This window comes from Grus americana, chromosome 5, assembly GCF_028858705.1.
Source record: "Grus americana isolate bGruAme1 chromosome 5, bGruAme1.mat, whole genome shotgun sequence".
NCBI lineage: Eukaryota > Metazoa > Chordata > Aves > Gruiformes > Gruidae > Grus > Grus americana.
The window spans coordinates 51,020,037-51,033,495 of NC_072856.1; the positions used below are offsets into that span (position 1 = coordinate 51,020,037).

The window sequence follows — 13,459 nt, forward strand, 5'->3', positions numbered from 1 at the left end:
ATTTCTGAGTGAGACTTCAGAAGATTTGCTCGCATGTGGCACGAGAGGCTGGACTTCATCCCAGGCCTGCCCAAAACCAGGGGCAACAGGAGGGCTAAAGGACTCCCATGCTTGAACAGACCTGCTTCCTTGCTGGTGTCTGCCAGTGGCTTGAGGAGGATGGGATCTGAGGATGGCCACAAGCTGCCGTCTGCGTCAGTGAGCAGAGCACAGGGCTGCGTGGCATAAAGCCTCCAGGAGCCACGGCAGCTCTTGAGTCACATGAAACCTTCCCTGGGGACTGGGCTTACTGCCCTGCCTCCAGTAAGCTGAAGCCAGAGCGCAGTCCTGCAGCTTAAGAGATTCATCGGTGAACTAAGCAGAATCCAATTACTGTTGGATCTTATTGAGTTAAAGCAATCCCAAATGACCTGAAATTTTTCAAACATTGTTTTTTTCATCCTTAATTTTCAGACACATAATGAAATTAGAAAGATGATATGATATTTCAAGTGAAGAAAACCAGCAGACAGAACATACTAAAAACTTCTTTCCTCCTCTGCACCAGTGGAATTTGGCTCACTCCTGCAAATCGTGCAGAGACAACTAGATATGCAAACATGCACACTCAAAATTTGCATTTGCATTGCCATGTTTCTATTCATAGCTATGGCAATGATGTATTCTGGTGACCAGTTAGATTTTGAGTTGGATTGTTGTGCATGAAATCTCAGAAACTATCACAGAAAATGAAGTGTGCATTTTTGTGTATTTAGACATGGGCGTGCATTTCCAAAAGTCTGTGTCTGTATGACCTGCGAGTGTCCGTATGTTTGACTACCTTGTAAGACTCAGTATGTCTCTGCTATCTACATCCATGCTTACTTCACCTACAAGCTTACAGTTTGAATTGCAGGAATATTTATGATTTTGTGAAGGCGCAGGGAAAGCATCACTGGTGCAATCATTTTCCAGCATGCAAAATCTTCTATCTGCAATGGCAAACACAGTAGCCCACAGGCTGAGGCTACAAAAATTTAGTGTTTCTTGCAATTCCCATTAATTATTTTGCAGCCTTTTCTTTGAATATTTACTGTGAAGTCTAGGGACTATATCCATATGTCCAGACACCACAAAAGATTTTTTTAAAATGCCCACAGTTTGGTTATGTTTTACATTTCACTGAAGTCTAGAAATGCAGAGAGCTCGTGTTTAGATTTTATCAAGAAAAGAGATAGCAAATGTCAAACAAAGATAGTACCTGAAAGGAAATAAAACAAATAATTCAAAATACTTGTTTAAAAAGTTACAAAATATGACAGCATTAATGGCACTTAAAGCTATAAGCACTTAAAAGATTACCACCGTATTTTCCTCAACTTCTTTCCCTAAATTTCTTTTTTTTTTTTTTGTCTTCTGAGATTATGACTGCAGCTTATATCTAAACCCAAACCCAGCAAAAGGGGCAGAGAGACCTGAGATTCTATGGTTGCCCTGGCCCTCATTTGAATAGTGTATATGCTTTTATGTCTATTTTTAAAAATTCAGATTCAGCTACAGAGAACAGCAGTTTGCTGACATGCAAAAGCTATAGCTTTCCTTCTGTCTTCATAGTCGTACAGCATTAAAATTGAAGGGTTTTTTTCAGTGGTAGAAAGTGTGAATGAGAAATTCTTTTTTAAAAAAACAGTCGGCCCACTGTTTTATACACCTAGCCAAATATCATTAAATTAATGTTTCTCTTCTTTTAAACAACATAGCACAAGATGTTGCATTTTCTTCATATGCACTTTCTTGCTATAAGATTACATTGAATATTTCCCATACCAGAAAAAAAATCCATTTGTTTTTTTTCGGGTTTTTTTGTCACTGGTTAAGATAAATACCCACAGAGTTTTATTCTTTTTTTTTTTTTTAATGAAAAGAGCAATCCGACCCTTAAATATGTCTGTGTTGATTTTTCAAACCAGCACCCAGCTGGTGGCTGTGTCCATGGACATTCTTTTGGAGTTTAGAAAGATAATGCATCTGATTCAAAAATGGAAAAAAAAAATTCTAGCTTGGATCACGTGCCAAAACGTAAACTAAGCCTTACTGAAAGTTTCTAGTTCACTCCAATCATTTCTCCTATTTTTAATCACCAGGGGAAGGCTTTATGGATGCATACTCCATTACAAAGATACACTTTTTTTCATCCCTTTCAAAGGCTCTTCTTACATAGCTGCCCTTTGTCTAATATTATGCCATAGTAGGAGCACTCTGGTGATATTGCCATGGTTCAATCTCTTCCTCTGTGTCTTGCCCTGGTAATCTTATACAGGCTGAAATTTCCATGTGCGTAGCTTTCTGTTGCCATTCTGCAGTGCTGTGTTCCTGATTTGTTTTGGCAGAGCAAGCTTGAGTCTTTATGGCACAGTGAAATATTCTTCAATGCTATATAGTTCAGACTGAATAAGGAGTCTGTATAAGGCACGTGTCTCAATATATATATGTATATAAAAACATTAACATTGTTAAGTCAAGCATCTTTTACATTTAATTTCTATCTTCAAGTAATGCTTTGTTTTCATGTTCCCTTTCTTTGGTTTCATTGGGGATCACTCCATTCTCCAGGTCTGAGTGTTGCTGGATGCAGTTGGTCAGGACTGCAGTACTAGAAGAGTTCTCAGAATTACACATCTTCTCCATCTCCTCTTCCTTTTTTTCTTCATCCAAGGAGTAGTTTCGGAAGGTCTCGTAAATTTTACGCACATCCTCAGGGATGGTCTTTTTGAGGTCTTTGTTTTTCCTCTTGGTCATCTTAGCAGACGATCCAAACTTGTTAATGATGTTGTCCTCGGATGCCCCCTGCCCATGCTTGTTGAGCTGATCTGACCCTTTAAGGCGCAGGTTGTTAGGCCTGTTGTTGATGCTTTCCTGAGATGAGGCCTTGAAGCGTCCTGTTTCCAAGGCAGTAAAGACAGAGCGCTTCTCTGGAGACAGCATGTCTAAGGAGTGGGCTCGCTGGTCCAGGCCCAGGCGCCTGCGCTCCATGCTCCGGATGGTTGCTGCTCGCTGAAGTTTGTCGTGGATCTCCACGCTGAGCCGCCTCCGTGTCTCTCTAAACTCAGCCGTCACGTTTGCTTTCCACTCAGCTGCGTGGGCTTTTATTTCTCCAACCTTTACAACATCAAGAAAGAGAAATTAATTTAAAAAAGAAAAAGCAAAACGAAGCAACAGTCTTTCCTATAGAAGAATAGCACAAGCACTTTCTTGTCTGGTGTGGAATCAGAGACCGGTCCCAGCTCCAGTGCATCCATCTGGACCAGTGGCTATACTGGGCAAGCCCAGCAGCAAAGTGTCTATACTGGGCAAGCTCTAAACACACCAACTGGTGACTAGCTAATGGCTTGTGTGGCATATAACTTGTCTGCCTGTTTTACATTTTGCCACCCCATATACTTTATAGCTGTATTACATGAAGGGAGGTGTTCACGCTAATCCCTCCTTGGTTAAGAACAAAATTCCTGACTTATAACGTCAGCAGTAGATGGCCAGGAGCGAGCAAAATTAATCACATATAGTTATACCAATATGCTTCAGAACAGCACAACCACCAGTGTAGCAATACATTAACGTATTTTCCCATATTGGTCATGGATGGAGCTGTTCAGTCCCACTGAATGTTCTGTTCAGAGCCACAGAGCAATTAACGTTGGAAATACCTATTAGATGATTTCAAATGGACCTCTGACTGATCCAGTCTAAGGTTCATTCTCAGGGACAAAGATAGCTGTCTTTAATGGAGGCTTCCATTGCATAAGTATCCAAATACCACCCTCTCAAGCCAGCTGGAGGAGTTGTCAACACATATTCTGTGTGGGCACCACGAGCATGTCCTAAATGTCTCACTCCTTTGCTCTGTTTTACTCCTTGGCACATGAGAGCAGAATAACGGCTAAGAATAAACCACCTACATGGCTGCTGTATTGAATAAATATTTCTTCCAAAATGAGAAGATAAATTACCAAGCAATATCTCAGTCAACAGAGGTCTTTTCCAAAGTTCAGCTAACAGAGAACAGATTCAGGAGTACAGTGTTTGCAGAAGCCCACCAAGGTCAAAGGTTTGCTTGGGCTGCTGTAGCCAGAACTAAGTTTGTGCACTCAGTGATCCACAAGGAAGTCATTGTGGTTCCTCAGGCCAGATGAGCAGGTGTCCATTTAGAACTGTTTACTTGTGGCAGCAGGCATCTGACATTCACCATGAGAGATCAGATTCCCACCTATAGGTGCCTGCTGATGATCAACCTGACAGCCAAACTCTCTGTGAAGCCCCCTTTATTCATGGAGATACACAGGGGATGCACAGGGACTCAGGTAGCGCAGATGCCTTTATAAATGATAAATGAACAACAGTATCCCTCTGCCAAACTTTGTCTATGTCTGATCTTTAGCTAACCCTGCCAGGTTAGCTTTGCTAGTTAATGTAGGAGGAGATTGCCTTAAAAATCAAAATTATATTATTAATGTCCTCCACAATAGGCTTCAGCTCTAGAGGCATGGCAATTGCCTTCTATTTTCCACGCTTATTTGAGTGAAGTATTAGCAATACTGTCTTTGAATCACAGAGGGCATGTTCTGAGTGAATTTAACCATGTTCTCCCTGATGGTGACTATGCGGTTCCTTCAATTTTTTAATAATATGGTACTCAGTAAAGGGTCTGAATCTAAATTCTTGAGAACCATATTTCCTGACATAGGGAAAGGCGGCAAAATTCAATATAAAATCCTAGTTTAAAGGCAGATTCTTGTTTCACAATGAAGAGTGTCAACTAATGTCTTCAAAACCTATGCATCTCCAATTTTTAAAGAGAGAACACTGAAATTTTTATCATAATTTTGTAGCTAGTTTCAGAGTGAAGGGTGGCTTCTCTTATTCCATAATTGCAATCCTACTGATGTGTTCTGTGTATTTGGTAGCACTGATAGAGGTATAACAACCTAGGCTGCTTCAGTTGGGTTTTTTTCCTCCCTTTGTGAAGGAGTTAAAGATCAGAGCTAACTGGATACCAGAGGCAGCCAGTGGAATAAACCACAAGGAATATTGAACACTGGTCATGCAGAGGAACATCCTTCTTTAGACAAGCAAGAATCAGGCACTTAAAGCTCTCATAAAATGACAAACCACTGAGAAATTGCTAGTCATACCTCTTCTTTTGTCTTCTTGGACAGGACTCTTAACCAGTCTCCAATCATACTCAGGACAGCAGCAAAATAGGCAAGGCCAACAAGGATCCAGAACCACACTAAGGGTTTATACCACTCCCGGTAATGGATGTCAGCATTTCCTCCTGAAATAAACATATACTTATGCTTAGGAATCATGAGATGCCAAAATTATGACAAAATATCTGCAATTCTGATAAATTTCTGAAATTATTTCTTGACTCTTGCCAACACCACTGTAGTTCTAATAATAGATGAGAGATAGATGGGAGGAACACAGTCAGTTCTTAATACAAGACTCTTTAAAACTACCTATTGTTCTGCTGCTATGTGACCTGCCAGAGCACCTAGTAAACACTTTTCTTTATATTGCTCATAGTCTGAAGCAGGTCTGAAATATCTGCTTCAATAGTACTTGCAACAGCATGAATACATTTCCAAGAAAAAAGTTTAATACCACTAGTCTTCCTTATTCTGAACTGCCTGCAGCCTGGTAGTTGAGAAACTTTACAGTTCAACTCCCTTAGGTTATAGAGTTTCCAGATTCTTTTGGGTTTAACTACAGGATTCAGAGACCTATGTGAAGGAGAAAGAAAAGTAGCTTTGTCTTCCCCTCCAGATTAGGATGTCTGACAGGAAGCCAACCTTGCCATCAGCCCTGCTAATAAGGACATACTGTCTGCTTGGGTATCAGTTATAGGGATGCATTCTCTGGCCAATGACTTGAGAGGAGGTAAGGATCAAATAAAGCAACAAATATCCTATATTGTTTTCATGCAAGTTTTAGGACGTGCTGGTAAAACAAGTATGTGAGACATTTGGCAACTCAGGTGGACTACGAAGAGCCTAAAATAAATGCAGTAGCAGCCAGGCTGCTACCTGCCACAGAATACAATAAACTTTTCCAAAAGAAAGCAAGCACAACCTCACTGTTGAGACTCCCATGTGCACTGCAATAAGGAGAAACAGCGAGAGGCAGGCACAGCCCTGAGTTGAAGAGAGAGTGGCAAAGAGGCTGCACAGCCCCGTCCCTCAATACAGGTGAAGAAACACTACCCTTGGTGGTACCTGTGTGAATCTCTGCCCAAAGAGCAAGCCTACCAGCAGACTCAGACAGAAGATTGCATATTTCCTGGACTCCAGTCTTGGTTAGACAAGAGCTACACACCAATCTGTACTTCTGTATGACTACAGAGAGCTTCTAGGATTTTCCCCCATTAAAATCACAGGACAACACGGTTCAGCATTTTCCCCTGAGCTTTTTCCAATCTGAGACATTCCTATCACTCTTTAATTTTATCCAGACTCAGTATGAGTGTGCATATAGTGATTAAACATCCCTGTGGAAACTCAGACATTTGAGAATTGGCGGGGACCCAAATATTGGTTTTGATATTAATCTCTGCCCATACACTGCATGAATCACTCTCTTTTTTCCAGTCTTTAAGAGTGGGAAACAATGGGAGGTGGGGGCTGCTGTTGCTATGGTACAACGAGGCTCTTCTGATCATATGTGTCCCTGAGGAAGCTTGCTGTGAAGCAGACTGTTCAGGTCTGTCTTATGGAGTAATCAGCCGACTGAGAAAGTATGAGACCACTTTTTTCAGCCTATCGGATATTCTGTTTTTTCAGGATCCATCCACAATTGCATTTCCAACAGTAGTACAAAAACTTTCCCAATTTGGCAAGAGTTAGGACACGTTCTAGGTGAAATAAATCAGCATAGCTCCATTGATGCAGTTTTCCCAATGCAACGTAGTATTTTCCCTTTGATGTCGAAGGGACAGAGATACAGAGTCTTTATAGTGACAGAAAATAAAAGTGACAGAAAGTCAGTCCCAAAACCAGCAATGAAACCCAAATCTCCTGGTGATCACCTGCCTTAAACTCTTATTATGAGATCACCTCTGAAGTTTTCTCATTCAAGGTTCTCCATTTGATTTTTGAAAAATCCTGATTGTTAGTAGTCACCCAGCTGTGGATTATATTCTCCTAATCATGTTGGATTTAGAACAGTTTTATTTAATATTTGGGCTTTTTTACGATGATATTATCAGAGAAAACAACACTGAAGTGTGATATGCTTAAGAAAAATATTGTGAATTATTTTTATTTCACACTGTGATACCACAAAGACAGAATATCAGTGAGCCTCTCTTCACATCTAAGTGGTTAAAATTAACCAAGCTCATACAATCACTTCTGTATCTGAATGCTCGTAAAATACTTCTTTTTCGTATCTGGGGCTGTCTTTGTTCAGTGCCTTTTTTACCTCAATAATTCATGTCTTCTATACCACTATGTTATAAAAAAGGAAGATCACAGTCTTGTCTTCAAAAAGATTTGTCTACAGCTCTTCAGCAAAGAAAATGTTATATATCCCTGTAGTTCATTTGATGTTTTAACTCATTCATATTTCACTGATTTATAGAAAGTAACAAAACAGTAGCATAATATGGCTGTTTGTAACACAGGCGTCTTAATGCCTTTAATTAGGACTACTAACAGGAATGAGGTGTAGGGGTCATGCACTAATGGGAAAAAAATTCCACTTATTTTAACCACCTTTTTGTCAGCAAAGCAGTAGAGTGGAAGAAAAAAAAAATTTCTCATCTCTCTAGCCAATAGCCTTGACTCCCTTTTTGGAAATTGATAAGGATGGATATTTATAGTTCCTGCTGGTAATGTATTAATCTTGGAGAGTATCCTCCTAGCATACCCCATTAGTCCTTCTCTTCTTATATCAGTTTTCCTTAACAGGGCAACTGCAATGTCAAAATTTCTGCCAAGGTTAGAGAACAAAACACAGCTTCTGAAATGCTGCAGCTCCTGTAGTAGCAGCCCACTACTGCATCCGACCAGAGATTTCTCCAGCCCTATGGCTCAGCCCTACTTTGTAAAAGCTTCACCCATTAATCATTTTGGCTACTTGCTTCAGCAATGAGCCTCAGATTGAGACCTAATGGACTAACACAAATCCTGAATTCAATGGGAAAGTCATTTGACTTGTGCATAATTCATTGTACAATAAAGGATAATTGGGACTTCCCAGGCTCATGTTAGCTACACTGCTGAAAGCTTGCAATCTGCATATGGCAAGGCACCTGGATCTTCAGTCAACCTGGTGTCCTATTGCACAGTAACCCCAACAGAAACACCTGGCATCGTTTCACTGGATATAATACATAGTGAAAAGCCTCCTCTCTACAGGAGAAAACAAATTCAAAGAGCCAAGGCCCTCATACACAGCACCTAGGCTCAAAGCTGCTCACCTGCTACAAAGTCACCGAAGCCAACGGTAGTCAGAGTGACAACCACAAAGTAGATGGACTCCAAGGCTGTCCATCCCTCGATGTGTTTGAAGATAACTGCAGGAATGGTCACAAAGACAATGCAGCCTGCCAGGATGAAGAGGATCGTAGAGATCACCCGGATCTTTGTTTGACTCACTTGCTTTTTCTAGAAAAAGGAAATAACAAAAGAAAAAAAATATTTTTGAGTGGATTTCTGGGACTGTATACCTTGTGAATGACAGACTGATCTGTGGTGCTGGTGTCACCTTGTATTTCTCTTTCTGCCTTTTGTGAGTTTATCAGGTAGAAAACAACCCTTGCTCCCCATAGTGAGAGCCCTCCCTGGGTAGCAGTGAACCTCTATGTCTGGCCCCAGAAAAATGGTGATTTCCATTTTCCATGCACTAGGCAGTTACTAACCTACGAGAAACACGGCCTGGAAAAACAGTCCTGAGCTTCAGAAAGGCTCCAGTACACTCCAGCTTGGGTTCAATGTGTAAGAAAAAGTGCACATTCACACCTCCATACATATATATGTACACCCACATTGCCTCACCAGCCCCAAGTATTCAACAAACGAGACCAAGACTGAAATGAAAATAAACCCTTTTTTTTGTTCTAAAACCCTGAGATTTTATGTAGAAATAATTAATGCTTCAGGTTTTCTAGACTTTCCTTGGCTCAGGATTTCCAGCTTTCAGTCACAAATATGAAAGTTAAATCTCTTTTTCAAAAACAGATAGTTACATTATAGGTTCACTCCAGAAATAAAGGATTGCCGTCAAATACCAAACAACCTGAGACAAAATTACCTATGCAAATCTGCACTGGAAAGGTCTTGAACAAAGAGTATGTGTTACTGGCTGCTATAAACTGAATATAAATATGAGCAGTGTAATTGCAACATTTTACACTCCTAGATCATATAAACTCTCACTTTATTTAATATAAACTTAAATTTTGTTTCCAGTAATACTAATGCAAGCCTGGATTAATACAACTGATGGATTTATTTCAGATTTTCTGTACTGTATGTAAACTCAAAGTTCAATAGAGTTTCATGAGAAACCTGGAAATTACTAGAAATCTTACTGTGGATTAATTACATTGCCAGTGTAAATTCTGTATTTATCCTGGAAAAGGAATGTGGAGGTCACTGTAAGTCATATATTTCCAAATTAGTTTTCCAAATCAAGCATCTCCCTTAACCCAGAAATGAGATCTCATTTTAGATTAGGACATTGCCTAGACAGGAAATAAGATCTCAGAAGTTATCTTTATAATATACAGAAGGGATATTGCCTGAACTGGTTCATATCTAACGAGCTTGTGAGCAGTACTACTGCTTCCACTAAAGCATGAGCGTTTATTTTAGAGGTCCACTGTCAGACCCTCATTAGGCATTCATCTGATCTGGGATGCTCTGCATTTAGGACCCAGGTAGCAGAATAAATATACTGTATTTCAGAAATAATTTTAGTTCTGAAACTGTTTGAGATGATTCCTATGCTTAAATATTTTTTCTTTTGTGTGTGTACATTGTTTTCTGTGTCTGGCTGAACAAAAATAGTTAAATAGGATTAGTAATATAATGCCATAAATAAGATTAATCAAATATAAGACGTGGAAAAAACTGCCACTGAAGTACTAAGGAGAAAAACAACGTAAGAATATAAAACCTGACTTGACTTCTTATCTCCTCTTCTCCTGGGGAGCCATTTTAAGCAGTTTGCTAAAATACTAAAGGATGATCTAGCTTCTTTGAGAGTTATGGACACATATTCACAATGGCAGGATTTCAGACTTACTTATGTAAAGGGAAAGCAACTGATCACATGGATGTTACATGATGTCTTTGATTGGCACACTTGCTTTTTGTCATGGAGGACCAGGATTTAACCAAGTTCTTGTTTATTTACTGGTTTGGCCAAGGTGACTTACTTCTACGAAATGCTTCAGTTTCCTGGTAGATAAAAATGAAATGGCAGACACCTCGCTACAGTGGAAATTACGAGGCACATGCAGTGCTTTATAGTACCGGGAATCCTTGGACAGAAAGTACTTTGGAGCTGCCAAGCACTACTAGTAAAGCAAAGTTATGCATATTAAACCTTCCTCCAGTCCCCATATAGCAACATTAAAATGCATTTCAATATGTGTCAGGATTGTCTTGTCTCATGGTAGAAACAGGAGTGGAAAGAATGACCTACAAATCAGTACCAAATGTTCAGGACATCCACTTGTTCATGAGTGATAAATTCAGCCAAAGGTGGTTGGTTTTTTTTAAAAATGGTAATGATGTTAATGAGAGGCTCTGCAGAAAGGCCTGACTCGTGGTTATTGTGCACCTCAGTCACTCCCACAAAAGCGGAGCAGCTGAGGGTCTATTTTTTCCTTACTCTTGCACTGGTAAAAATGAAGTCAGAAAGCAATAGTGAATCAGGCACAGCATTTTTAGAGCTACTGAAAAGAGCACAAAAGCAATACTCAGAAGCAGAATTACCTAATGGACAATGACACGTGAAATTCAGGATACAGATGAAAAGGAGGTCTTTTTGCAGTTAGATATGCATTCTGGGGACATTCACAGTAGAGTATAACTGCTATAGCTCAAAAAATGCTAAGGCATAAATGTCATTATTCGTGGAAGATGTACATTGTAGCAATCACACGTTACAAAAAGGTTGGCTTGCAGGTTTTCCTTGTGGATAGAGTTGGCCATGCCATTTTCCTACAAAGAACATAATTTTGTGCTGCCCAGGTTCTCAGGAATTAGGAAACACAGTCTTTACATTCTAGTTTTGGCACAGTTGTATTAAGATGAGACTCGATTAGCCTAAGCTGACCAAGTCATTGTTGAAAGAAATATATATAAAAATATACTAATGGCTGAGAAATACGAAAAGGTTCATACCTCAGGCCTTTGACTCACTGAGTCTGAAAAATTAGGCTGGTATTTTCACAGGAAGAAAAAAAGGTTCTGCAAACCCCATAAGTTCTACAACAGAAGGTTTTTTCCTCAGGACAATCTATTTCATAGGAAACAACCATGTTATGCCTTTTTGATTCTTTTCCAGCCTAATGCCCTGATTACCATGGTATACAATTGGTTTCCCACTTGCTTGTTCTTCTTACCACCTCTCCCTTCTACCTGGCCTTGTCTTACCACCCAGGACTCTGTAATAGGACTCCAAATAAACTCATCAAGTACTGCAGGTCATTGCAGTGTAATAGGTCTGTCCGTCAAAGAAACTTAGGAATATCCAGTGTTCCCATAGTATATGAACTTCTAACAGCCTTGTGGAAAATGCTCTCCCAGCTGTACACTGGCTTTACTAACAAACAAGAATTGCATTTAGGATTCTAACACTGAAGGAACTTCTTGTTTTAACTAGCATTTGCAATCTGAATCCAAACACTGGGAAATAGCTGAGCAACTCCATCCAGGCTAATGCATCCTCTGAGCCCATTCTGTGGCATAAATACAGAATTTTCTATAGGTGTCAAAATGAAACAGTAAGAAAGGCCTTTCTCCAGGAACAGTAGTTCATCTCATAGGGGTTTAGGTAAAATGAAAACACTTTTGAAGAAGATGTTTTCTACTTCTTTTTGTTTGTTTGTTTTGTTTTGTTTTACCAACAAGTTCTCTCCACATTGATGAAGCAGACAATTTGTGAGACATTCATCAAATATAAATAAATTAGTGCCTGCTAATGAGAGAGGCTTCAATTTAAATCCACCTAGAGATAATCTGGAAAAGATTGAAGGAGGAATCTAAGAAGAAAAGGTGGAGAGTTTTCGATCATTTACGAACTTATGAGGGGTCATTTCCATTTACTGATGAAAGTCCTCATTTTACTCTTAAGGTAGTTAAGTGCTAAACAGGCAACATCACTACATATGACATTATCTTGCACATATAAATTCAAACAACCTGATGTCAATCTGCTCCAGTGTGACAAGAGGTGAGAACAGACATTCTGATGGAGACATCCTTATCAGTGGAATGTAGTTCTTATGCATATTTTCCATCAATGAGTGTGACCATGCTTTTTCCTTGTTTTCTATTACATACACTGGGGTCTTAGCAGTTTTGGTCTTATCCAATAATTTCAGGAGTTAAAAGAAATCCCTTTTACTTTTTCCTTTTGTTCTCTCTCTGGTCATTAACTCAGGCACAATTCCTCTGACCTAACTGTTGACAACAAAAGGATCAAACAAGGTTCTTAAGTTCCTAAGCTAAGGCCACGGGGATGATATATATTCCTTCCAAAATGGAGTAGCTTGTTTTTTCCAAGTAGAAGACATTAAGCATTGGATAAAAAGATGCTACAGCCACTTTTCAGACTAGACTAAATGCTAAATATATGAAACACATATTATTTCCATGAACAGCATATTTCAAATAAGCATATTCCAAGATTTTGTAGTGTCACCTCCCATTTCACAGAAACTCCCCCAATATACAGTACTACTCAGTCAAAAATAGCACTGGAACATTTGCTGCTTCACAGTGAGCTCAGATGGTTCCTCTGTCTTCCAAAGATTTTCTTTTCTGAATTCCTGACAAATAACCCCAAGACTCCAAGCAAGTTGTTTACCTTTTTGGCTAGATGACCAACAGCATGTTTTTAGTGCCAGTATGCTGTGCCTTCATGGAGCATGCTGTCCTCATCTCTCTACAAGGCTCTGCATTTTGGAGCACTCCTCCAAAGAAAACACATTTCTTTTGTCCCCTTCACCTACTCTTAACTTTATGCCTTCTCCCATGCTGACAACTATTCTTGAAACAGATTGTCTCAGTCCATGCACTAATTAAACAGCTTGTGTTCTAAATCACTTTCTCCAGATCAAAATATTTTAACAGGAGGAAAGCCAGTCTTTGTACTCAAAGCATAAAACAGAATATGAGATATATTGGTTCTATTTTTTCTCTCTGCCACGAACATTAGGTGTGTCCTTAGTCAAAACATTGTTGCT

General features: G+C 39.5%; 1 protein-coding gene across 1 annotated transcript in view; it reads right to left on the bottom strand.

Annotated features, from left to right (window-relative positions):
- Positions 1-1,838: 1,838 nt before the first annotated feature.
- Positions 1,839-13,459, bottom strand: part of KCNK10 (potassium two pore domain channel subfamily K member 10) — a 68,799-nt gene continuing 57,178 nt past the window's right edge. The window contains exons 5-7 of the mRNA XM_054827428.1: positions 8,459-8,645; positions 5,169-5,311; positions 1,839-3,138 (exon numbers count right to left, since the gene is read on the bottom strand). Of these exons, the coding sequence (XP_054683403.1) occupies positions 2,515-3,138; positions 5,169-5,311; positions 8,459-8,645 (954 nt within the window). The 3' untranslated portion in view covers positions 1,839-2,514. The remainder of the gene's footprint in view (positions 3,139-5,168; positions 5,312-8,458; positions 8,646-13,459) is intronic.